Raw genomic sequence first — 27,948 nt, 5'->3', positions numbered from 1 at the left:
GCCCTCCACTTCCACCTCCTCCCACCTGTACTCCTCCTCCACCTCCTCTGCCTCCTGTACTCCTCCTCCTCCCACCTCCTCCCACCTGTAGTCCTCCCCCCTGTACTCCTACTCCTCTCACCTGTACTCCTCCACCTCCTCCTCTCCTCACCTGTACTCCTCCACCTCCTCCTCTCCTCACCTGTACACCTCCACCTCCTCCTCTCCTCACCTGTACTCCTCCTCCACCTCCTCCTCACCTGTACTCCTCCACCTCCTCCTCACCTGTACTCCTCCTCCACCTCCTCCTCTCCTCCTCACCTGTACTCCTCCTCCACCTCCTCCTCTCCTCCTCACCTGTACTCTCCTCCACCTCCTCCTCTCCTCCTCACCTGTACTCCTCCTCCTCCTCCTCCTCCCTGTACTCCTCCACCTCCTCTCTGGTGCTGGTTGTATTGGTTGTATCTGGGCTGGTTGTACTGCTGCTGTTGCTGGTATCCTCCCTGAGAGCGCCCCCTGTGGGAGTTCTGTTGGAATGCGTTGTGCTGGTTCTGATTAGCCCGGTCCCAGCCATGAGCCCCTCCTCCATATGGCGGCCTGCAAGGGACAAAAGGACATGTTTGAAATTTCTGTGGAGGTACTGCAGTTACGCACATGAAGAATACCTTTAATGTTTTTAAAATGCTGTATGCACTGAAAAACATTAAATAATGATATTCACGTTTGTGTTGTGATAGCGCTCTGGAGGGGGAGAGCAAAGGGAGAGGAGACCCGGAGTGTCACAAACAATCAGCGTGCATCCCGCTAACAAAACTACTGCACATCGCATCAGGTTTGTGAAGTTGCAGTGCAGAGTTTTGTACCATGTTTTTGTATATGGAGACTCACCCTAAGGAGTTTCAATAGAAGAGATCACTAAACTACTCAAACATACATGTTTGAGAACATTATAACATGGTACTATGCGCAAAAAGATCATTTTTGCAGAATACCCCCCCTTTAAATACATTTCCAGGCCTAAATCAAGTCTAAACAAGGACTTAACTAGGCTAAACTAGAAATCCAGGACCCTAGATTAGTGCCATGGCAAAACAAAAATGCATTCTTTTGAGTACATTTTTAACACAAAAAGTCTCATTTTGCTAATAATTTCAGTATCAATGCTTGTTCGAATGAGTATCTACTTTTGTCATTGATTAGAATCTGGGGGTATTTTTTGACAACTTTAGATTCTGTGATTTTGGGTTGAGAGCCGAGTAAACCTTGGCTTATCTTACATTTACATAAACATCATTAGCGCTATGCTAACGTACGGTTTGAGGGCGCCAACAGCCGGCTCTTAAAGAGACAGTGCGTTCTTAAAAGGGGAAGAGTAATTGTATTTTTTATTGAGGTTTTTGTGTGCGCAGGGATTAACCCTCTCAGGCCCGGGGCAGATAAGTTTATTATGAAGGAATGCAACGGCCTCCTGGACTTAAGACGCAATTAAGACCAACAGGGATCAGAGTCAAAGTGCTCACACAGAGTAACACAGGGGCTGGGCCAGGGGCCGGGCCAACTGAGGCTTGTCAAAGTTAGCTGTAGTCCCTGGTCCAGACTCTATTAAAGTCCATTTAAAGTGTGTCTGAGGCAGTTTGATTAGAGATCGTAAGAGCATTAGTGCAGCCTCATTACACTGAACAGATACTCCTTTCCTCCCTCCTTTTCCTTCTCCCTCTAGCCCCATTCCTCATCTTTCTTTCTCTCACACTCTCCTTCCCTCTCTTCCCCTCCTCTTTCTCCCTGCTCCTGTCTCTTATTCTCTCCCTCTCCTTTTTGAGCATTGACAGATATTGATAAAAGAGCTCTGTTGAAGCTGCTCTTGAAGTCAGGGGGCAATGAGCAGAGTTCAGAGAGAAATTCAGCAAATTTTCAAGTTCAATTTTAAAAACAAATCTGATATTTTAGTGAAAGATTAAACTGAAATGAACAAAACCGTTTAAAGAGTGAAAAACCCGACTCCCGGACAGTTCATGGTCCAGTTCATGCTAAACACTCCACACGTGTCCTCGGTAAATAAAGAAACTCCAAACCCAGACGTCTGTTTTTGTGTTTTTAGATTTTATCAATTGAAAATAAATCATGTGGATTTTATCAAGCAGGGACTGGACCCAATATTGTTTGTATTGTAATATTTTCAAAAGTTTGTTTTACTGCACTAAGAGTAAACTGCAAGCCTCAATACCCTTTTAAAATGGCATATACCAGGGTTTTTTTTGCAAATGAACTCTTCAAATGTTGATATTTGTAGCTGATATCATCCTGAGTGTGAAGCTAACTGGAGGCACTGTTCTGTCTGAAGCTCTGTTACTAAAGTTAAATTATGGCTCAGATTAAAGTCTGACTAGAAACGGCTAACTTAGTTGGAACTACAGCAGGTGAGCTGATTTGTGCTGTTAAACAAGTCCCTCTCAAATAAGATTACAGTGACAAGCTAGCATCAGCCAACAGTTTTTCAGTGAGTCACTCTCACCTTTTTGTTGAAAATCAAACTTTAATACCTTTCCAGGAGACTGATCAATACATTTTGCATTCTATTCCTTGAGTTCTCTAAAAACATCTTAGGCTGTATTAGCCAATGTATAGATTGTGTCACCATGGTACATTCCACTAATAAATAAATTTATATTATATATATATATATAAAATAATCTACAAAGGTTTGAACTTTGAGAGTGTTTAAATAAGAGAAATGTAATAAAATGTTAATGCCTGTCTGCGAAAAGTGTATAAAGTGTGTGGTGAGGCGTTTTACAGCCTTAAACATATATAATAGTTAAAAAAAAAAAAAGCTGACTACATTGCGAATTTCGACTATAGTGGGTTATTTTTAGAATGTAACCCCCGCGATAAACAAGGGAGTACTGTACTTAAATTGGTGATACATGTAGGATTCAGTGTCATAGTCATTTTGGTACAAATAAAAATCCGCCGCTCGCTAGTGGGATGTGCAGCTGTCCATCGGAGGCACCGCAGGAAGTCAGCGGACTTATCATTTTTAGATAATAATCTAAATTCTTCATTCCATAGAATCTCAGAGTGGTACAATAAAACAAGTTTTAAAATGTTGTTATATAGCATTTTTCTGTACATGTCTGCAGAGGTTTAAATTAGGAATTATTTGTCGTTACGCAATTCTTAAAGAAACCTGTGCAAACCCAGGACCTTCTGGTTACAGGGAGGGTTCTACCATTGTTAACACTGCTTTAGTCCCACAGTGCAGTGCCAAAGTGTGGACTCACCTGTGAAACTGTTGTTGGTATGGAGGGGCCCCCAACAAACTGTTCTGACGAGGAGCTGAAAGACAAAACACTTTATTATTATCATCATCATCAATCATCATTAATTTGCTGTGGATCTGTCAGATACAGATGTGTTGACATGGTTTATGGCTAATATCACTGGACCTATCTACATGAAAAAAAAACTGGCATAAAGTTCAGTGTGTTCTCAGTCAGGATAAGTAAAGAAAAGTCAAATGATTTCTTCACAATCTCTTCATAAAGTGGAGCCATGATTCAAGCCCAAAGGAGTGATTGTCGTCAGCTGAAAGGACTTTAAACCATAAGATAAATATGACGAGTTTGTGGAGCCGATCCCAAAGTAATAATGAGAAGGTTCAACACTTGTGGATCAGAAGTTTGGAGATCAACTCTATGAGCATTTTTCCCCCAAAAAACAGTGCCCCTGGCTTCCCTTTCTCAGCCCTAGCAGAAGGTTCCACAGTGGTGCTTTAAGTGATTTAAATCCTCTGGACGTTTGGCAGAGCCTGAGTAATCCCCATTTTGAGTTTTTCGCCGTTAGGAGGAGATGAAATTAAGATTCAGATCACAGCAACAGAGCTGTGTGCAAAACTCAAGAGCCCGAGACAAAAGGCACTCCAGAGGTTTCCTGAGCGACCAGCTGCCTGACGCCATCGCAATGACGACGACGCCAACGCAACAACAACACACAGGCACAAAAGACACGCAAAATGACAGAAAACCCAACAAGAGAAATATTTACACAACAAATGCAACTTCACCACATTCAGAAATCTCTTTGGTGCAGAGGACGGACAGTGGGTATATGGTCGTCCTATGCACAATATTTTCACATTTCTCTTTAGGAAGCGTTCCATTTTGATCGGAGCGTTTCTTGTCCCTCGTCTCTCAAGCAGACCAGGCTTTGAAACTGTCTGAGCTCAGGACAGAGGGACCACCCACAGGGACGCAATTACACAGACTGAAAAGACACGACTCAAGAGGAGAGCAACGAGGAGATACGGGGTGGGGGGCACTGAGGAGGATGAGGAAACAGAAAGGGGAAAGAGTGAGGAGAGGGGACAGCTGTGGACATGAGGGGACCAGCCCAATACACAAAACCAAACCAAAACTGCTCTAGACCTGGTTTAGTTCCAGGTAGGGCTGTTAAAAGTACAAAAAATCTGATTGATATTAAAAATAATATTTAAACTTGATACTCATTGTCCACAGGTATTGACACTAAAAAATCCCCACTGATAGGACAGAAATGAAACTTTCCTGAATATGTTTATAATTATGTGTCTCTGACTTTCACAAGTATAAAACACAGACTAGTATACACCCATGGACCACTATGAACCTACTGCACACTGAGGATTACACACATAACACACATGGAACAGAAAAGAAAATACTACCATTTAATGTAGAAAATCACAGTATAGTTTCTAAAGAATTTTTGTGTTGTATTTGATATATGTATCATAGATTTACAGGTTTCTCATCCATCTACACCAAACTTATTTTTACTAAACATCAGCCTGTCCAGGGACTACAGGTGGAAATTTGTATTTATGCTATAACCTGGCACCAGACATCTCTCCTGTTTTCTAAGGTCAATGTAATGTTGTGCACTGTCCCCGTTTCAAATAAAAGCATACCATACCATACCATATGGGTCATCTGATACACTGACCAGTGATCACATTCAATCTGAAAATGAAAATATCACAGATTCTATCCTAGATTCTGTCCCTGTCGCATGTCCTTGTTGCATGTCCCTGTCAGCCACCCCTAGCCACTCCTGTCACATGATTGGTGTGATTGATAATAACAGCGGTGGTCAAAGTTCGAACAGGCACCTCGTTAGAAAAGTGTCTCTACAGAAACAGAAAGGCGCCTGATGGATTAATAATAAAAAAAGAGAAACTATTTCACTTGACACAAAAACTCTGATCTACAGAAAAGACCCGAGCACTTCAGGAGCCGACCACAGAGAAGTAATCAGAGACAGAGAGAGGGGGTGTGGAGGGGAGAGGAGGGAGAGAAAGAAAGGGAGGAGGAGAGAGAGAAGGAAAGAAGACTGAGAAGGAGGGGGGAAAAGAAGAAAGAAAGGGGAGAGGGAAGGCAGATAGACAGGAGAGGGAGGGGAAGACGGGGGAGAGAGATTAAAACGGGGGAGGGGGAGAGAGGAGATAAAGGGATAGAGAGACAGGGGAGGTTGAACAAGAGGAAGAGAGAGAAGTGAGTTGTATATATAAGGATTAAAGACAGAAGAGAGCTAGAGAGTGAGCAAGCGATAGCCAAAGAGCAATAGAGAGCTGGAGAGAGAGAAAGCTAGAGAGCAATGGTTGTATGCAGAAGTGAAGAAAAGAGTTAAACAGAGAGCATGGAAGAGCTAGAGAAAGAGAGAAAAGAGCAGGAAAGAGTGAGAATAGAGCTACACAGAGAGAGAGAGAGAGGAAAAAAGAGCTACACAGAGAGAGAAAAGAGCTAAACAGAGAAACAAAAAAAGAGCTAAACAGAGAGAGAAAAAAGCTAAACAGAGAGAGAGAGAAAGAGAACAAGAGCGAGAGAGCTATGCAGAGACAGAAAAGCACTAAACAGAGAGAAAAGAGCTAAACACAGAGCGAGAAAAGAGCTAAACAGAGAAAGAAAGAAGAAAGATGAGCTAATCAGAGAGGAGAGAGGCTGATTACAGAAGGACAAAGGACAGAAATTATCCTCAGATTGAGGCCGAGGAGGAAACTGTTTGAAATCTAATTTAAATATAATGTTTAAAGTCTAAATCTGATTAAACGTCGTAATCACGTTGTAATTATCACTTTGTCAGACAAGCCACGAGAATGTGAGCCATATCATTTATTATAAACTATTTAAAATCTACAAAAGTCAAATCCACAAATGTTTCTTCCTCTGATAATTTCCATCAGTGACAAGGTCCATTCACCCACTGTATTTATCCACACCGCAACATCTGGGAGGGCATCTGACACAACATAACATCTGCAGATGAACTAGAGACATCTGACCTGCTCCTATCTCAGTCTAATAGTACAGAGACACAGTAGAATGAGGGGGCATCTGACTTACGTGGATAGTGCTGCTGTGGACCTCTGTAGTTCTGGTAGCTTCCTGGAGGGGGCGTATTGCTGTACTGACCCCCGCCTCGGCCCAGAGAGTGACTGTAAAAAAGCGTGGAAATGGGATCTTTATATTTAAGTATTGTATTTTTAATTCTAAAATATGAAATAAACCCCATGGTGACCAAAAGCAAACTGAAAGGACAAAGTCTAGCTGATAGCAGCTCCAGGGAATGTTGATGACAACTGTAAGCACTGCTCTGTCTGAGGCTTTGTGTTAGACTTTAATCTGAGATTTTTTTTTTTTTTTTAAACAATCAAACTATAAATAACCGACTTAACTAAACTACAACAGGTGAGGTGAATTGTGCTGTTCATCAAGTCCCTCTCAAATAACATTAGCATCAAGCTAGCTAGCATTAACCAACAGTTTTTCAGTTAGATTTTCTACAAAAAGGTGATCCTGACCAACTCCTAAACAAGACCGTGAATACACTAATTTAAAACAGCACATTTCCAGGAGCTTATGATCAATATATTTTGTATAAATTATAAACAATCCAATTGTTTGCTAATGTATGCATTGTGTCACCATAGTAACTGCTGAAGATTCTACCATACACATAAATGTAAAAGACCCCCAGCATGATGTGCTCAGCTTTAGAGCAGGTGTTGCAGTGACGTGTCTGAAAACTCATACACATGAATTGAAAGGACTGAAAGGTCTAATACTTGGCAGACTTTGAAATGAAGCAGGTGGACCACCCTCACATGCTCTCGGCACAAAAGCCCTCACAGCCAATCAGACACTTTCGGCTCCTCCAGGTTGAGAAATGTACAAGAATAAAATCAGATACCCCACTTGTTTTAAAGCCAATAAAGACCAAACTAAAGCATGATGTTAGGGTTGCAGCAATTAATCATCTACCTGACAAGTTGAAATCTCGAAAATTCTCATTTAGATTATTGTAATCGTTATCTGGACTCTCAAACATGTACAAAAAGACATTATGACATTATTAAACCAAAATGTCCAAAAAGAATAGACAATTTTAATGGTCATATTCAATATTTAGAAGCCTTCAAACAACATTAGGGATGAGCCAATACTAGTCTCGAAAATCGGCACAGATACTGTGATACCGGTTAAGCTGATATCCTGGTTGGGACTTTAATTTGATGTAATAAGACTATTTGCAGGCTGATTTTGGCCAAACCTGTGTTAGTCCCAGTGTAAACCTCGCTTTATATCTGTGTGGTACTTGTGGTGTGTTTTGAGGTGCGACTGTTGGAGGCGGGACTTACTTGAGCGCTCTGTGCCCTGATTGGCCGAGGTGAGCCTGTTGTCTGTTGGGGTTGAACCCGAGCTGTGGTCTCCAGGGCTGTCGGCCGCTTTGGTCCCAGTCCTCCGGCTTCAACACTTTACCGGGGATCCTGAACACACAAAACAAGCATATGTTAACATGCATGCAAAAACACACACACACACACTCACAACAGTCACACCGGGGCCGTTGTCAGTTTCCATGCAACCACATACATGCAGACAAACACGTGACGCAATCAGGCAAAGTTACAGGTCAGATATGTGGAGAGGAGAGTCAACTCAGAGTAAAAAAGTACATTTTGTCCAATATGGATGGATACTTTTAATGCCATACAGAGAAACATTTTAGGCAAACCAATAATGTCCCTATGGAGACATGCAGGTGGAAAGCCCCACCCTCACCCACACCAGAGACGAGCGAGCAAGCGTACTCACTTTGCCCCCGGGAGCATCACAGCCTTAAACACGTGTCCAACAGAGAACTCTGGGTCTCTGAACTTCACCCTGAAAAACAAAAACACACCAATATCACTGACAAGGGACAAGACAGAGGCACAGTAGAGTCAGCAGTTGCCCTTCTACAGGAGGATCAGTGATTCAAACTCTGCCTAAGAGCTGCTGTTTTTGTGTTGCCAAGAAAAACACTTCAGACATATTGAAAACTGTAAATGCAAGAGTTGTGCTCAAGTCCCAACTAACAACACAAGTGGCTGACAAGGCACTGTGGCACAGTTGTTAGGACGTCTGCCTCGCAACCATCAGGCCTTAAGTTTGATTTCTGAGCCATGTGGTAGTCCCAAATTCTTCCACGGCTTGTCTTGAGCAGTTCAGGGAGATTTTTATTTTACCAGTGTAGAGCTGTGTGTGCCAGCCCAGCAGGCCGTTAAGTGAACAGCAGAGTACAGTTCTTTAAATGTAAATCTGAGCCATTGGGCCTCTGTTCTCAAAGTGATTCAGTTTGTCACAGTTGCTCCTCGGGGCAAATGGAAATCAAATTGTTTACTCAGAATATTTAGTCTGAATTTAGATATAAGTGGTTATAGAGAGCTGTGAGGGGGGAGGGACACTTATGTTTCTTCCAGCTTTGTTTGACTTTCAATTAGACCTTAGTGTGTAGGCATTAATGATACTCATGTGCTGCAGCACCAGGAAGTGGCTCAGTTTAGGTAGACAACTTTAAAGTGCATATGGCAAGTTTTTATGATTTTCTCAGTTTCTTCTGTTTGTCTTAGTTTTACACCGATAAAGATGCAGTTTGTAAAAAAAAAGTTGAAAATAACAATAACAATAATCAATCAACCAACAATAATCCTAAGTGTTTTAGTAAAATAAGTAGTCCAAACCACCATAAGCCCCTTCACTTGAACCAGAAACGTCTGGCTTAGTTTTCAAGCGTTTTATCTCCATTTCCCTCTGCAGCACCTCCACATTGAACAACTTCTAGTCCTTAGCTGTGTGGAGACTGTTCAGAGCACATTGCGACTCAAACTTCCACATCACTATAATAATATTTCAGACACAAATTACAGTTGTGTCTGATTAGATCGCTGCTCATTTAGACTGATGGATTTAAAGCTGAAGTCAGAGCTGTAAACATGATCTGAAGTCACAGCTGGAGATGAGACTCTCTCCAATCAGAGCTCTATCTGATATCTGCAGCTGTGGCACACATCTGCAGCGCACGCATACGTTTGAGTCGCAAACTTGTTTATAACTCACACTTTTGCATTGGGCCAAAGTTCTAGTCAAAACATCAGATCTGGGTTTGACATTTACTTCACCATCACAATATCTCCATTGATAAGGTCTAATATGATTCAATAGTGATGGCAAATTTCAAAAATGAAATAAATCTGCATCTAGACCAATTATTCATTTTCAAATGTTTTTACCCGATGGCAAAGTTCTGTGTGATGTCTCTGAGCGTCGGGATCGGAGATTCCACCACCCTGAAAGGCAAACACTTTATTGCAGCCACAGAACAGAGCAGCATGTTCTAACAGTATGTTTATATCAGGGTCAAACAATCCATACTTTTCTGGGAGAATGGGGTCTTCGTCCAGAGTGAGTTTCCCCAAGATCCCGTGGCACAGCTCAGGAGGGATATCTGTGGGCTGTAACAAAACAATAGACATTTACTGGAGCATCAAAACAACATGCTAATGTGGCGCTAACATAAGATGCAGATGAAGGTGGATTTGGGGTGACATGGTTGTGTTGTGTTTACCGATGTGGTCTCCGTGCGGTACAGTTCGTGGATGAAGTCAAAAAGTGGGTGAGACTTTCCAAGGAACAAAATGTCACTTCCCAAACTGTTCCTTTTTACTAGGAAAACAAAAGGAGGGTGAGGGTTTTTTTTATATCTTCATTTCATAAACATAAAAAAACTGACATTTGGGGTAAATGGCAAATGGATTAAAATATTGTCTAGTCTTGGGTCTGCTCCACAGCATATGCTTTTACTGACAGGACTGGTTATAGACATCTCCATTAAAAACACCCACACTGATCATTGTGTGAGTTGGAGCGCTTACCTTCCTCTTGGGTCAGGTCTGGATAAACATCTGATAGAGCCGCTCTGAGTCTCCGCTCGTCCACAAACGGCAGCAATGCCACACCTGCAATCATAAGTGCAGTTCAAACATGGAGGACAGTTCACAACATTAAGAGCACATGCGAGCGTCATACACAAACCTTGCCAGGCGTATTTCTTCCCGTTCAGGTCAATGGCAAAGTCGTCGGGGTAAAAGTCTATGATGGAGGAGTCCTGTGCAGAAACACACAAGTGAATCCAAGTTTGTTTTCACACGTTAGTGGCTCTGTGGAGCGACTCCAGTGCGCACTACATTTTGTGACTCAGCTGATCACTGAACTTGACAAAACGCGTCAAAGCAAACAGAGCCCCATGAATAAGCACACGCATGCTCACCTCCCCTATAGGAGGTGGGCTTTTCTTTCACCTGTGGCTAAATAAACAGTGAGGACTGTACACAGAGGAGGCATGCTAGCGGAGGAGAAAAAGCTTTTGGAATGACAGACACAGGCTTAACTGCGAAGGCAGAGGCTAGTCTCCTCCTGGAGACCGATATTAAGTTGGTTAGGTCTGCAGCTATCGATTATTCCAGTAATGCATATTGGGGTGTGCTCACACTAGCCCAATCAAACTATGGACAGATAGCCCGGATAGTGTAAGTGACTTTGGTGGGCCAAAGCAGAGCATGGTTGCACATGTACACACGCACATGATTTGTTTACAAGTCCTCTCTTGTGCATGGAGAGGATAGGAGGAATGAGAGATCTGAGTCCTTGTGGACAGAGTTCGTTCAAACTCAGTGTTTGACATTTCATGCATCTGGTTTTATTTTCTTCACTAAAGTGATATCTCTGGTGCTCTAGATATAAACAGAGCCGTGTGATGATGCCATCGGGCCATGGCTTGGTTCAGGTGTGAGTGCGGGCATAGAAATCTGCAACAGTTCTCTTCAGTGTTGTACAGTCTGTGCAGAAATATGCTCCGCAGTGGTGCACTTCACTTTCACTTGGTTTTAACCAATTAAACTAATTAACTAGTAATTAAACAAATCAAGACATCATTAGAATTTAAGCTTGTTAGTAATCCAATAACTCGATTTATCAGTTCAGCCCTAAAGTTGATTCAAATTGCAATGCCTACTAATAGAAATATACATGATCCGAGAGCCTTTTTGCTCAATTCCAAGAACTTTTGCTTGTGCAGACTTGTGCAGTCCGCTGTAACGGTAAAAGTTTTTGTTAAATGGCAAAAATTTATACAAATTTTGATTGATACAGTTTTTGCCATATCACCCAACCCTAGTTTTGGTTCACCATGTAGATGCTTTATTACTTTATATTCTTGTTTGCATGCATCATACAGACCGGGCTGGTCATGAGGCTCCTCCATGTTGGGGGCAGGAAGTTCCCACTGGCCGCAGGAAACACTCCCATCAGCTGCTCCAGAGGCTTAAACTGCACCATAAAAACACAAACATGAGCCATAAGAGACTAGCGTAAACATAACTTAGAGACATGTGCCCCAGAGGCTTAAAGAGGGGGTATTACACTTCTATGGGGCATTCACTGCCAACACATAACATATTTAGATCACAATGTTACCGTACTTTTTAATCTGAAAATGTTATCTTTTCCGAAAACACCATATTAACATGGTTTATAAGTTTCCTTTTTGACGCTCTGAATCCCCTCTCTTTGCGTCATTCTCCCTTCAGAGTGAAATCACAGGACATCCCGCTAATGACAAACCTGATGTGATGTGGAGTAGTTTCAAGTTGCTATGTACAATTTTGTATCCTGTTTTTGTATATTTATGAAATATGGTAGTACGGCAGCATAAGTGACGGCTTGAGGGTAGAGCATTGGAGAGAATTGAACTACAAACTGTAAAGAGGGTTCTAAAAGGCCCGATTGGTGATATACAACATAACATGATAGAAAACTACAAAAGTCCATTTTACATAATACCCCCATTTTAAACTGCACACAACATCAACCATAAGAGTGAAGCGCACAGATAGAGACAGACGGGCGAGGGCACAGACAGACAGGTGAGGACAGACAAGCGAAGGCAGAGAGGGCACAGACAGAGACAGAGGTAAGGGCACAGAGACAGATAGGCGAGGGCACAGACAGGTGAGGACAGACAGGCGAAGGCACAGACAGAGAGAGAGGAGAGGACACAGAGAGAAAGAGGAGAGGGCACAGAGAGAAAGAGGAGAGGGCACAGAGAGAAAGAGGAGAGGGCACAGAGAGAGAGGAGAGGGCACAGAGAGAGAGGAGAGGGCACAGACAGACTGGCAAAGGCAGAGACAGAGAAGAGGGCACAGACGGAGAGAGAGGAGAGGGCACAGAGAGAGAGGAGAGGGCACAGAGAGAGAGGAGAGGGCACAGAGAGAGAGGAGAGGGCACAGAGAGAGAGGAGAGGGCACAGAGAGAGAGAGGAGAGGGCACAGAGAGAGAGAGGAGAGGGCAGACAGAGAGGAGAGGGCAGACAGAGAGGAGAGGGCACAGACAGAGAGGAGAGGGCACAGACAGAGAGGAGAGGGCACAGACAGAGAGGAGAGGGCACAGACAGAGAGGAGAGGGCACAGACAGAGAGGAGAGGGCACAGACAGAGACAGAGGAGAGCACACACAGAGGGCACAGACAGGAGAGCACAGACAGGTGAGGGCACAGACAGGCGAGGGCAGCACGTACTGGTTTGGTCTCCTTCTCAAACTCCTTGAACATGTCTTTAATGTCTTTGAAGTCGGAGGCGAACGGAGCATAGTGAAATGGGAAATACCACTTCCACGATGCACAACCCTGAAAACAACCAGACAAGTTTACTGTGGTCTGTGTACTCTGCATTTGACCAATAGTGTCTTCCTGCCGAGTTGCATGCATGAATATGAATAATGCTCTATAAAGCACTGAGTAAGGCACAAAATACATCTCTGGGCATCCCCTGTGTGTCCTTGCTCTGAGGGACAGGAGGTTGGGGATGGGAGATTTACTGTGGCATTTGGTCTAAAGTTTCACGTCGCGCCCCAAATCCACTCATATCTGTGACATTTAAAACGGGCTCAGATGAATTAGAGATTTGTGCATCATTGTGCAGAAGGTGGGCAGGAGGAGAGGATACAGTCTAAGAATTACAGTTTAAATGTGTTCTTTTCAGTCCCAAACCAGACCATGAACAAACGTCTGAACCAGTCTGGTCTCTGCAGCAGGGAAAAGGGACTTGAAGCGCTGATTCAATAGCACAGATCTTTCCTGAATAGTTTTAGAAGGGCACTGGGTGATACTATAGGAGACTACAGTGAAGACAGTCAAACTAAAGCAACATTAGGATAAGACAAGATCTCGTAAGGTTAAAATAAAATAAAAAAAAAAAGCTAAGAAGCTAGCTAAAGTCTGCACAGTATTTTTTTAATAGATTAATTTGAGCTAAAAAAAAACAACACACATTTAGTCTGTTGCGCTGCCCATAGTTCTGCCTTAGTGCCACTCAGTCAGAAAGGTGAGGGGCATTTCTCAAATTAAATGTCTATGCAGAACTTCTATATGGTGATAAAAATTAAATCATGATCTCATCTCGGTGGCAATCTGCCACTTTAGAGTGATTCAGTGAGTCCATGTCTAATACACCTCATTAAGGGACTCTGTTCAGTCTCCTCCTATTGGCCAGCCTCTGTGCGGTTCTGAGCAAGTGACAGTGGATTTAACTCTCAGGGTAGCAGACTTTAGTTCTGTCTAAAAGGCAATGTTAAGATGCCAAGTTCATATGAATTGTGATAAAATCAAAATTGTGATCTGGCCACACCTAATCCTGTGAGATTTTTTTTTCCCCCTCATGGGTTTGCATTTGGCTTGAACAAGTTCTGAGAAGCTGTATTCTGTAGCAGTGCTTTAACTGCAAAATTGTGGCCAAAACTGATCTGATCATCAAAAACTACAAGGTTTTGACACAATTATAATACATTTTGCACAACGATTAGTGACGAGACGTTTACATAATGGAGACTAGGGACATTTAGATTTTTAAAAAGACCACTTCTCCATTTGCATCCTCCAATTAAACCTGATACACAGACCGTATTGGCCAAGCTGGTGCCTGGTTCACAGCGTTGTGTTTATTCACACATTCGGAGAGCGTTGGCAGGTTGGCCTTGGGCTCATGCGGCCTTCATTTCCCAGAGTGCACCTGGACAAGGCACTAAATAAACGGCGGATAACAGTGTAGTGGTTCATTCAGATGGAAATGCTGTGTTTACATGACAAAGACTCGCGCGCTGTTTTATGGAAATGTGCCTCCAGATAATTTAATGATCAGAGAGAGGTCAAAGGTCACTGCTCAGTAGAGAGACTGTAGCACGTGAGGGTTCTGTTTAATAAGATTCATATTATTCATCTGTCAGGAACTGTTACAGGCTTTATAACGAGGACAAACAAACATGACAAATGTCTCCAGTCACATGACACATTGATAAATTCGTGACAGGCCACTGGCCTCCAGTGGAACAAATATATAAGTACAATATATTCTTCTGGACAATAATTAATCTTAACCTCCTAGGACCTGGTGTGCATATGTGGACAACACATTTTGGGTTGTCTAGACCACAATAGATTTTTTTTTCTTTACAAGGTCATGATGTCCACATATGAGGACATTGAACTGTCACTTAAAGGTGACAGAAGAGTATAACACAGTTTAACAAAGCCCATCTTGAATCTAAAGAGGCACAATTGTTGCTTCTCATGGAAAAAATGTTGCTGTGTTCAGGCACTTAAGTTTTTGCAAATCATTGTTCAAATGTGATTTTGTGTCCATCAGTATGATTGAAACGTAGTCCTCATATGTGGACATCATTTTTCTCAATGTAAAAAGCATATTCTTTGTTATTTGGGCCGATTGGGTTTGGGATTGTGAAGATAAACAAAGCATGCCATACAAGAGTTCAGGTCCTAGGAAGATAATACTGCACAATACTCCCAGTGCCGTGTTTTTCGAATGCGCCATAATGCAAAACATGAGCTGCAATTTAAATATGATAAAAAGTCCTATATCAGGGAAAACTGACTCATGTGAGTCTTTAGAGCCATATTACAATGTTATCAAAAACCACCGTGTGAGGGAAACAAAACAACTTCAGGTATGAATAACCCTTTATTATCAGTCTGTCTACATTGGTCTAAAAATCAGCCTAATTATGCAGGGTTTGTGCATTAAATATGTTTGAATGAAACAAATCAACTGCAGGTATGTTTGTGATAAGGAAACAACAGTATAAAAGGCTCATATAAGCCATTTTCTGATTTGTTACAAGTAGTGCCCTGGGCATGAGGCAGCAGCACAAAGAGCAGCACAGTGAATACAAGGTGTGATATGTGAAAGATTCGATGTTTTTATTTGTATGAGATCATTTATGATATAAAGAGTGTGAAACACAGTAACCATGGCAACACACACTTTTCAAATGGCCTCAAAGGGCTTTGTTTCGCCATGAAAGTAACCAGGACTGGCCTGTACTCTGGAGAGTCTATAATGATGAGTCTGATCTGACCCCCCCCCTCTCGGGACTCAGAGTCCACTGGGACACACCACTTCAGATCTGTTTAACAAACCATTCAGCTGTTCGGAGACACATTTCTGACCCTTCAGTTGTTCAAAGCGGGGCAGAGGCTGGGTGTACTGTGGTTAGTCGTTAGTAAATATCTGACTTCTTTTAGTGTGAACCGCAGGTCTAATAAAGGGATTGAGTAAAATATTTAAACGCAGACAGTAAATACTGGTCTCATTTTTATTATTCGTAAACAAGAATTGTACTTGTCGTTAGCATCACTATGTCGGCAAACCCGCTCTGGTCTCTGAAATGCTCTGAATGAGAAGTTAGTGAGAAATAAGTTTGAACATTTTAAAATGAACTAAAGCAGACCGTCTTTCCTGAATCGGCAACAGTTAAAATTGGATCAGAATGAAAATGAGAGCAGCGTTTTGTGAGATTTGCAGGAGTTTTTGGGAAGCCGAGCGTGAAGAAGTGTGAAGACAAGAGCCAGGACACGCCTCAGAGCTCAAGGGAGCAAGGTAATGTATGCACCCACAGAACACACCCCAGAGACACGGACTTTAACAGGGCTCAAGATAATCCCACTGAGCCACTGGAGAGACCGAATTAAGAGACACGAGAGATAGGAGAGAAGGAAGAAGAGGGACGAGAGACAGGAGAGAAGGAAGAAGAGGGATGAGAAACCAGAGAGAACGAAGAGGCGGAATGAGAGAGCAGAGAACGAAAAGGAGGGATGAGAGAAAAAGAAAAAAAACAGGTAGGGATGAGGAGAAGAGAGGAGGAAAGTAGACAGGATGTAAGAGGAGACAGGATGCTTCTCAATCATGGTTTTCCATGATTGAGAAGCAGTAGGGATATAATTTGGTATAGTCACAGCCTATGATGTTACTGTGAGACTTTTGATGATACGATATTTTGGTTATTGATACAAGCCTCTTGTATCAATGTTGTCTTGTTATCTTGTTTTTAGCTTATGCTGCACCGTAATAATGAATTTAAGCAGAGGGAACTACCATGACCCTTTGCTCCATCTCAGAGCAGACTATATGAACAAATAACTTGAAGTTGGAACTCACTACCTAAACCCCTCCGTGACTGCTCTGACCTCCCCACCTTCAAGAACTCAAAACTCACCTGTTCAAAATCGCTTTTAATGCTTGATTTTATGTTGTAAATTTGTGATATTTTTTATTATTGTATCCACTGTGAAGCGACTGAGTGTCCTGAAAAGCGCTATATAAATTAAATTTATTATTATTATTATTAAGTACTTTGTTATTTGGATTATGAGGCTTGTCAAGGCATTTTAAAAGGAAAAAGTAGAACATCACAATAAATATTGTACTGTGAGATGCATTTTGTGACTGTAAAGCTATAAAAGTTCTCCAACCTAAAAATATACGAAATGGTACATTTAGTAGTAGTATGCAGCAGAAGTAGTGGTGCGTACCCACTAGCAGCAGCAGTATCAGTTGGCGTCACCTACCGCCTAGTAGCCTTACTAGTGGTAGTTGTAATACATACCTGGTAGTAGTATTGCAGGACCCAGCAGAGCCCCTCCACATATGACTGAACCACTTTTTTCCTGAACTCATCATCGGTCGCGTCAACGTCAAACTTGGTCTTGTAATATCTCTGCTTCCAGCCCTCTTCCCACAGCCTGAGGTACACAAGAATACACATTTATCCTCAGACATACAAGAATACAAATTTACACTGCCTGGCCCAAAAAAAAAAAAACCCAAAAAAACAGGTCTCACTAATATTCTGTTGGACCGCCTTTAGCGGCGTTGATTGCAGCACACATTCGCTGTGGCATTGTTTTGATAAATCTTGTGACATTGCAGAAGCTTATTTCCATCCAGTGTTGCATTAATTTTTCACCAAGATCTTGAGTCTGAACACTGCACAAAGCCTTCTCCAGCAAATACCAAAGATTCTCAATGGGGTTAAGGTCTGGAATCTGCGGTGGACAATCCATGTGTGATAATGTCTCATGCTCCTGAACCACTTTCACAATTTGAGGCCGATGAATCCTGGCATTGTCATCTCTGAATATGCCCGTGCCATCAGGGAAGAAAAAAATCCTGGAAAAACCTGGTCATTCTTTGAGCACAGACTGTTGCTGAACCTAGACCTGACCAACTGCTAGTGGTGACTTTTTTTTTGGCCAAGCAGTGTATCTTGAAACACAGAATGCATCGTATAAATACATCAGGGTTACATAGTGGGTTTTTTTGTATTCATCCCCCTGGAAGTTTTTCACATATTGTCTCGTCACGACACATTTAAATACATTTTCTTAGAATTTTATGTGAATGAGCAACACAAAATGGCAAACATGTGTGAAGTGGAAGGAAATATTTCAGAAGATATCCAAATAAAAAAAAACAAAACAAAAACCCTCAAACTTCCCGCGTGCAAAAGTATTCAGCCCCCTTTTTCTTGAACGCAACCAATTGCTTTTAGAAGTTGCCTGATGACTTTGTAAAGATTGAATGTTGACCTAATGACTAAACAGTCCACCTGTGTGTCATCTTGTGCTGTGAAGGCCACTTTGACTTAATTTTGTGGTTTGCTCTAACACTCTTAACAAAAGGAGCACAAAAAACAGGTCAGAGAAAATGTTGTCAAGTTTAAAGTGGAGCTTGGATTTAAAAAGATTTCCCAAGCGTTGAACATCTCAAGGAGCACTGTTCCATCATCCATCATCTGAAAATGGAAAGAGTATGGCACAACTGCAAATCTACCCAGACATGGTCGTCCACCAAAACGCACAGAACAAACAAGAAGACACTCATCAGAGATGCAGCCAGGAGGCCCATGGTGACTCTGGAAGAGCTGCAGAGATCCACAGCTCAGGTGGGGGAATCTGTTCACAGGACAACTATTAGTCGTGCACTACACAAATCTGTTTTTTATGGAAGAGTGACAAGAAGAAAGCCATTGTTGAAAACCATCAATAAGAAGTCTCATTTACAGTTCGCTAGAAGTCATTAGGAGGACACATCAGACCAGATCACCTTCTGCCACATTTGCCGAGACCAAAATCAAACTTTTTGGCATAAAAGCAAAACGGTATGTGTGGAGGAAAAACTAACACGGCACATCACTCTGAACACACCATCCCCGCAGCCAAACACGGTGGTGGCAGCATCATGCCGTCATCAGCAAATTTGACGGAGCTTGAACTGTTTTGCCAAGAAGAATGGGCAAAAATTTCAGTCTGTAGGTGGGAAAAGCTGGTGGAGACATACCTGAAAAGACTTGCAGCTCTAATTGCAGCAAAAGGCAGTGCCACAAAGTATTGACTTAGGGGGGGCTAAACACTTTTGTATTTTATTTTTAAATCTGGAAATGATGTACAAGTTTCTTTCTACTTCACACGTATGTACCATTTTGTGTTAATTATTCACATAAAATGTAAATTTAAAAATATTTAAATTCGTAGTTGTGACTTGACAAAATTTGTATTCATTTGACCGGAGTTATAATGGGGACATTTTACCATAGTGACCTTTCTTCTGCGGAGTTTAGATACACTTCACATTGTCAGTTAATTCGTGTGTGTGTGTAGTACTGAATGGATTTTATGTTAATCACTTTTGCTGTGTTTTGTTATCAGTGAAGCAAAGCTAATGCACCAACTATAGTCATCAGGCCCTCATTTATTACAAATAAAAGGCCATTGAATAAAGCAGCTTGAAAATGACCAACTTTGCCTCATTTTAAGTTGAATGTTTATTCACCTCAATTATGGGCCTGGATACCAATGTGTGCAGGCCTATTATTTTGATACAATTAAAAAATACACCCATGCATGCAATAAGCACTGTGCAAACAAGCCAATATATTCATTTTTCTATCCAACAAAACTTATCCTAGGGTCTAACGTGCTGTTTAGGTAGAGCAGTGCTAAAGAGAGCTGACCCATTCTCCAAAATCAACTTCTCAGAGCTTGTTATAGTCATCTCCCATCACCACTGATGCATTTGGAGTGATTTGTCAGGTCATTTTAGACCAATTGTGATTTAAAATGTGCAAATTATATCAATGAGTTATGGGTGTCATATAAAGACAAGCACAGCAGGTCTCACTTAAACCTGATATAGTTCTCATCCGTTTCCTGACTTTATTTGGATTCCTAAAATGCACAGAGTGACTGAGTCGTTACCGGACGTTGTCTTCGGGCTCCGGTTCACTGTCACTGTCCTCTGCTTTCCTCTTCATTCCTCGGTGCTCTGCAGACGGACCAGCCGACGACTGAAACCAGGATTTAAACTTTAGCATTTCTGACCATTAAAAAAACAACAAAAAAAAACAAAACACTACAGCTACAGAATACAATGTACAAAACTCACATTTCCTCCATTTCTCATCATGGCCTTTAGTGACTGTGCAGCATCCTGAAATGAAAAACAAAGACAATGTAGCTTTCTAGATTATTTTCTAAATAGCAGCAGCAAATGGCCAGGCAGAAATCAGCTTCACAGTTTTGAGCCAGAAAGTTAATGAGCCCGTTTCTAAGATTAGATGGTTTCAGGACAATATTGTGATTTAGGCAAGGCATGGCAAGTTTATTTGTATAGCAGAGTTCGTACACAAGGTAATTCAAAGTGCTTTACAGAATAAAAAAAAGACATTAAATCATAATACAACAAATCAAAACATAAATAAAATCACAAATAATCATAAGATTAACATTAAAGTGCAGAAAAAAAAAACTTTCTGTCAAAAGCACAGCTAAAAAGAACTGTTTTGAACCTGGTTTTAAACATTGTCAAAGAGAGGCCAATCTCACAATCTCTTCAGGAAGACTGTTCCAGGTTTTAGCTGCAGAAAACTTAAACGCTGATTCCCCACGTTTAGTCCCGACTCTGGGCACCAGCAGGAGGCTGGTCCCTGAAGTCCTCAGACTGTGAGGTGGTTCATATGGCACTAACATGTCAATAAACAAATGATCTAATGTTCCAACTGTCCTAAATTCCTAGATGTCATACTCTCAGACCGCTGCAAGAGGCTTATTTCCCAATTGCATTTATTCATTAAATATCTATAATCACAAATGTTGAATCTGATCCTTTCTATTAGTGACTAGACCCAAGAACTCACTGTGTTACAACAAAAACTCATTCAACAATATTCATTTTAGCTCCTCCATCTGTATTAAATATGATTGGCCTATAAAGTGTTGTGTTGTCATTTATTTATATCTGATTTAACCCCTTTCTGACCCCTCTGCTCACCCGGTTGTGATGCTCCATGGCCTGCACCCTCATGTTGAAGGCCTGATTTCGGGCATTTTGGACAGGCTCCGGTCGCCCTCCTCGACCCAGAGCCTGAGGCGCAAACTGCCCTGAGGTGAGGTACGCTGGACGCTGCTGCTCTACCTGAAATGAGGGAAGAGGTTGAAGGATGCAGAGGAGAAGGTCAGAGGAGCAGAAGATGCCGCAGAGCACAGGGTCAGATGTCACAGAGGATGCAGAAGAGAGGGTCATAGGAGCAAAGGACGCAGATGATGCAGAGAGTACAGTGGAGAGGATCAGAGGAGCAAACAATTTACTTACCCTCATCCTTTTCTTTTTTTCCTTCATTCGTCTCTTGAAGCTTTCCTAAAGACACAAGAACTCTTAAAACTCTAGGCATTCAACTTGGAGACACTCAGTTTTTAGCCTAGCAACAATAGATGGCAAATCAGTGCATAAATCTGTCCTATTTAAATTATCAGTGCTGTAAATATATTTGACAGCCGTGGCCCTTTGTGCGAATGCCTAAAGATTCTTACATCGTCCTCTTTGCGCTTCCTGAAGATGTTGTCCTCGGCTACGCCCACCGCCTGCATAATGAGCTCCACCCGCTCCAGGTTCACAAAGCCGTTCTCCGTCAGGTACCCCTGTTGTCATAGCAACGTAGGTGAGGGATTACAACAACTGAACATTTTATTTTGGAAATTTAGATGGACATCATGTTCTTATGTCCTATGATAAATGCAACCACTATTTGCATAAAACTAGAGGAAGTATTACTGAACAGGGATTTTTAAAGTAAAGTTTCATTAGATTTTTAAAAGACAGGGCATTATGCAAATCAATTTTTTTCTGTATTTTTTACCATGTTAACATTCCCTTATCCAAAACATGCCTGAATGTCACCTGTGCATGTTTCAAGTAATTTTGCGGTCTCTCCCAGGCTCCTACAAAACTGTGCACAACAACTTCACAAAACTGATGTGGAGTAGTTTCATTAGAGAGATGCTCGCTGATTGTAACAGACGTAATGCAGGGAGCGAAGGGAGGGGAGACCCCCTTCTCAAGAGTGAAACTTAACCATGTTAAGACATTGTTTTCACACGACATTTACAAAAAAAAAAGTTAATGATTATCTAAATTTGTTACGTGTTAGCTGCCAATACCCCATAGACGTAAAATATTCCTTTTAAATATAAACAACATAATTGAATACAGTGGTAACAAATGCTTCAAAAAGTACTTAATCAAATACAGCTGAAATAATTGTGACCCATACAAACGTTAATACACCAAAATTAAACTGCCTTTGAATTTTTAAATGAACACATTAATAGCACTTAGTTACTTAGCTCTGAACTCACCCCAGTTTTGTGCACCACGTCTTTATAGATATTCACCAGCCGGTCGATAGCACCCTCTCTGTGGGGACACAAGTACTGCACAGTCAGTATTTAGCAGTACGCATTAAAGTGTGTTGGATAATAAAAGTGTGTGACTATTGGTGGTTTTCATGTTCTAAAATGCAATGTCAATCTCCCAGACGGGGGCAAGAGCCAGATCTCCCCATTGATTACATTGTCATTGCGACACAATGTCCAAAAGGTAAAATCACAATGTTGAACCTGATCAGTGACTAGACCACAACTCACTGTATTGATACTTCGCAGCTGAGATCCCCATTTGTATCACATACTATAGACCTATATAATGTGTTGTCATCTGTAACCCACCTATTGATTACATTGTACTTTGCTATGAAATATTCAAAAGGTAAATTCACAGATGCTGAACCTGATGATTTCTATTAGTGACTAGACCCAAGAAGTCACTGTATTACAACACACATGTGCATTTGAACAACATTAATTTTAGTTTCCTCCATCTGCACTAAATATGATTGGCCTACAGAATGTTGTGATGCCATCTGAAACACAGAACCTGATCTCGAGAGAGGGCAGATGAGGCAGGAAGTCGTTTCCCACAAAGAAGCACATAAAGACCCAGTCGTCCACACTGCGCTCAAAGTCAAAGGGGAACGGCAGGCTCGCCATGGTCAGCTCCCGGGACAGGTACTGAGGAGGCAGGGGCAAAGGTCAGATCAAGATAATACAGGTACTGCGAAGGCAGGGTTAAATGCCGCATCACCATGGTAACACAGGAACTGAGAGGGTGCGGTTAAAGGTCATGTCACCATGGTAACACAGGCACTGACCTCTCTGAGGACGCTGAGGCGGATGAAGATGAACTCCTGCTCGGACACGGGCATTGAGTCGGCGAACTCATCGTGCTGTAAACACAAACACATTAAACACCAGAGAAGAAGGGACTGGCATAGAAGTGTCATGCCCGCTCCTAACCCTCCCAAGATGTAGTAGTAGGAGTAATTATGATTGTAGTAGCGATTATTACAGTAGTAGTAGTAGTCTGTGGTAGTATTTTTACTTATCCATACTTCCCTCTCGTTGTGCCCTGCTGTATCTGTACTGTAGTAGTAATAGTGATAATAGTATTACCTGTCCTTGTTTCTCATGTGCCATGACTGTACACTCCTGTACTGTAGTAGTTGTGATTATAGTAGCATTACCTGTCCCTGCTTCTCTCTCGCTGTTCCTGTGCACTCCTTGAGCTCGTGGCCCATCTGCCCGCAGAGGGCGCAGGGGCGTGGCTTGTTGGGTTTGAACTCTTCTCTGATGATTGTGAAGTTTGGCTCGTGAGTGGCCAATCCCAGCATGATAAGATCCGCTGTAGACACAGGGGGCTTTCAGGTAAGAGAGCCAAGAGTATTCAAGTCATAATATAACCGTGAACTAAAATAACTATGACAACAAAGCTAGAGATAGTGGCCAGATTGTGTCTACTATACTGTACTGCCATTGATTTATATCAGAGTGGTTAGGTTTGGCAACTTACCATCAGCTCCACACAGACAGTGGTGAGTGTTGGGGTCATGGTTGGGCTGGGCTGGAAACACAGGAAAATCATAAATATGATTTTGCTGCTTGTTAAAAAGGCACAGGTCTTATATTTCATGTCAAATTGCCTTGGTATAACCATGCTAACAAAATTAGTCCAATCCTTTAAGGACTGAGCACACTATGGGCCAGTATAGGTCACCTAGACTTTTATATTTTTGTTAGCCATAAAAATCATATTAAAGGAAGTATCAGAATTTACTGCATTTTTTCACACATCTACTTCTATTTTACACATCCATCCGTATGTTTTCTTTTACGCATCGAATAAATGACTGGGAAAATCCCCGCAGCGCCCGCACTCTCATTCGTCACCTTCGCGGAGCAACAGAGGCAGATTACCGTAACTGATGGAAAAATATTTAAATAGCCCCGTGCCTCCGCTTTGAGACGCCGTTTGAATTTACTTGAGAGCACGACTGGTTGCGGAGTTACGCTGCTGGAAAGTCTGCATCCGCGCTCTATCGGCGACGATATAGGGTTAAGTTCTGAAAAGTCCATTTTGCTGAATAGGTCTGCTTTTTAGCGTGTGTACCTCTCTGTCTGCGGATGAAGTCCATGATCTTGTGCTCTCCTTCACCTGGAACACTGGCGTCTGAGAGGAACACCTGAAACCCAAAAGAGAAGTGAAGCTGGGCACAAAACACTCTCTCCTCTCAGTGGCTTTTGGGACCCACCGTGACATTCTTCCAGCCCGGGTCGTTGCTGAGGCGATCAGCGACGTAATAACGCAGACAACGAGCCAAGTTATCCATGAACTCTGTGCCCTGAAAAAAAGAAAAACTGCAGTAAGGAAGATCATTTTGGTTCATGCAGTATACAAGTCCTAAATTTGGTCCCGGTTTAGTCTCTTAAAAGCTGCACTATAAAACTGTCTTGGTGGTTGGTTTGTCACTTGCTTGTGTCCATGGAGAGATTATCAGTATCTATGGCATTCAACTGATCCATCTCAATGGAATGATGGCAAAAATGTTTACCATTTTACCATCACCATGGAGACAAGTAGGTGGCATTCCTCCAACAGAAAAGTAAAAATATCATAACATTACACATTGGGGGAGTAAAAGATCACTTTATTCTCAAATTGGATAATTAGGTGAGGCACAGATTTAATCAGTTTCATGTATTTAATAAGACCGGGATAGTGCACAATAGTCACAGGAGATGAGCACTGTACCGGGTTGTAGCACTAGAGCAGATTTCCAACCCATAGTCCCTGTTCAGGCCGGTGTTATAGTTCATTAAAACTATTCCTTTCAATTTTGTATTTTAGACACTAAATATTAAAAACATTTGTTAACACAAACTCCTATAACTCCCAAACACATTAAATGCTTCTTACTGGAGTGATGCAGTTACTGTCGAAGCGCTCCTTGATTTCCTCTGGAGGAAGATAACCTCCTGTAAACAGAATTCTAACATTTAGATTAAAAAACTCATACACAACTACTGCCAACGTGATCTCTGACCTCTCTGGATGACCTCCTCCCTCATGCGGCTCTTCTCTTCAGCCAGCTCCACTCCCTCTTTGGATGCTCGGAACCTTCTGGACCTCTGTTGGTTCATCTTGGCTCGCGGGGCCTTGACACAGAGACAGACACACACGCAGAGACAGACACATATGAGTGTGAGTGTATGACTGTTGTAAATATAAATTACAGTTTTATACCAATCAAGAAGTGATTTGTGAAGAAAAATATGTTGAAAATTACAGGAAGCAGAAAGTTCTATATAGATGACATCACACTGGGAGAATTCTGCCCAAAAGTTTGGCACAAGGTTGACACAAGAAACACTTGCCCCCCAATATTTTAAACATGATTCCAACTAAATAAAATGTGCTTTCTTATATTTGCATTTGTCAAATAATAACCTCTTTACATTAGAGGCGTCCAGTGTAGACAATCAATATGGTTGGTAGGTAACAGTTATGGATGTTATGATTTCCAACCAGAAAGTAAAATTTGAACCCTAAAAAACAGGCAAACTGGGAAAAATCTAATATACAATTTTAAGTGTGTTTTAGTAAAATTAGTAGTTGCTATAGGCACTTTAATCAGTTCATATCACAGCAGGTGAAATTTTTATGATGAATGAAAGAGCAGAGCCGTACCACTCCATCGATGGCCATGTAGAGCACTCGTCTGGGTCGCACAATGTTAAACAAACGGTCGATGTACTCAAAAATGGCCACCATCATCTCATCTTCATTTTTTGGGGCCGGTCTGAGGACACACATTGGATATTAAGTTCCTGTACACAATTTTTTCCAAGATGTATGTTTTTAAGACATCAGGTCTAAAATCAGGTAGAGCGCCTTTAATTAAAAGAAAAAAAACAAAAACAAGATCATGTTTCAAGTTCAACCCAGATTTACCTAGGGTTAAAAGTAGAGCATACTATTTAATGCAATTTGAGAAAGATGCAGTTCAGTTTAGTCTTTCAGGGTTATGATTACGGTAATATAGGATAAGGTCTAGAAAAAAAGTGACATTCATGTACAGATATCGAAAATCAGGTATAGCGGTTATGCAGATGTCATCACTTATGGAATTTCATTAGTGACTGGATAAGGTATACGAGTATATAAAAGTCTACAACTCTATGCAAACAAACCAAATTTTTCGTAATCATATATTGTTCAAAAAAACAAATTCTAAAAGGCATCTGGGCCTATTTGTGAGAGCCAAGAACGAATCAGGTTTTAGTGTTACCCATGGCTCTATGTCTTGTCACAGAGCTATAGGAGATACAGTTAAGATTTATAAACGTTTCCTTTTATTGTTTAAAATAAAGCGTTGCAGCTCACTTGTCCTCCGGGTGTGTACAGGGATGGATGATGCCATTCATGTCCAGATACAGGTTATCAAACTCCACCTCATTTGGGTTTGGTCGAGTCGTGTCCACAGGAATACGCACGCCATTGAATTCCTTTCCCTGGAGATAATTTACAACAGTCTGAACAATATGTATCAGACAAAGGCTGTGAAATAAAACACATTTTGTATTTCAACATGAAAACGGGTCAGCTGAAGGAAGGCTAGATAATCTACTATTTTATATAACTAAGGCTCCTTTACAAAACTTTGGATTTACAAACAACCACACTCTGCCAGTGTGGTTGTGGACAACAGTGAAAGCTTATCATGATTTCAGTCTTACAACAAAGCATCAGGATAACCTCACCAAAAACAAATGCTTAAAGTCCATTGGCGCAAGTATGAAAGTTGGTAAAAGTGTTACTACAAAAACAGCAATAAACAAGGGTTCATGAGGAATATCCATGGGTTTAAAAATGATGGAAAAATTAGGAGTGTTGCCATATTGATTTACAGTTTAAAACAGAATACTATATATTTTGAATGGGAAAGAGTTCTCAAAATGTTGCATGAAACAGGAAGATGCAAAACATGAATAACGATTACAATTAATCCCAAAAAGTGAAAAATTACAACGAGATTACAGTCATTTTATACTCTTGTTTGTTAGCCATTTGTTGTGAGCTACAGGTTGATAGTTTTTTATTGTAGCTAACGTTACCTTTAAAACGTTTTGTTGCGCAACTAAAATGAAGCGTTCATCACAAATTAAGGCTTTACAAAATGAAATAAACCGTTAGCAGAGTGTACGTATGGAATATAAACAAGGAACTGTGTACAACCGCCAAAGTGTACAAATGTCCCGTTTAAATTTACGGTGGAGCTCATTGTCGCTTTCTAACAGTCAAATGTGCCGCTGTCTGTTGTTTGCTAACGGTGCTACATGCTACATGCTAACAGCTCCGGAGGCTACAGCGGCGCCGGCTAACCTTCTCCTCCACACAGTGCACGATGATGGACGGGTACTTTCGGCTGAGCCATCGGAAAAACGCTGGGACTCCCATCTGCGGATCCGGCTGGGCGCTACGACGGGTTTAAAAAGTTCGAGTAAAAGGGGGAGATAAAACACGAGTGACGGAGGAGGCGGT

General features: G+C 41.6%; 1 protein-coding gene across 1 annotated transcript; it reads right to left on the bottom strand.

Annotated features, from left to right (window-relative positions):
• Positions 1 to 404: 404 nt before the first annotated feature.
• xrn2 (5'-3' exoribonuclease 2) lies at positions 405 to 27,948 on the bottom strand (the record flags this gene model as incomplete). The annotated part of the gene is made up of 30 exons (XM_033990479.2): positions 27,790 to 27,948; positions 26,791 to 26,918; positions 26,095 to 26,206; positions 25,451 to 25,562; positions 25,324 to 25,382; positions 24,659 to 24,748; positions 24,517 to 24,589; positions 23,920 to 23,970; positions 23,594 to 23,751; positions 23,222 to 23,296; positions 22,948 to 23,081; positions 22,371 to 22,428; positions 21,546 to 21,653; positions 21,328 to 21,372; positions 21,007 to 21,150; positions 20,122 to 20,166; positions 19,935 to 20,023; positions 17,285 to 17,420; positions 12,906 to 13,013; positions 11,571 to 11,660; positions 10,368 to 10,440; positions 10,208 to 10,291; positions 9,901 to 9,998; positions 9,708 to 9,787; positions 9,566 to 9,622; positions 8,109 to 8,177; positions 7,652 to 7,780; positions 6,357 to 6,448; positions 3,261 to 3,315; positions 405 to 576 (listed from the first exon to the last, which is right to left on the bottom strand). Coding segments are annotated over exons 1-30 (2,799 nt in total), but the record flags the coding sequence as incomplete, so codon positions are not given.

Source organism: Periophthalmus magnuspinnatus, chromosome 24 (genome assembly GCF_009829125.3).
Source record: "Periophthalmus magnuspinnatus isolate fPerMag1 chromosome 24, fPerMag1.2.pri, whole genome shotgun sequence".
In the NCBI taxonomy this organism is placed as follows: domain Eukaryota; kingdom Metazoa; phylum Chordata; class Actinopteri; order Gobiiformes; family Gobiidae; genus Periophthalmus; species Periophthalmus magnuspinnatus.
The sequence above is the reverse complement of the archived record's forward strand: the minus strand, read 5'-3'. Positions and strand labels throughout refer to the sequence as shown.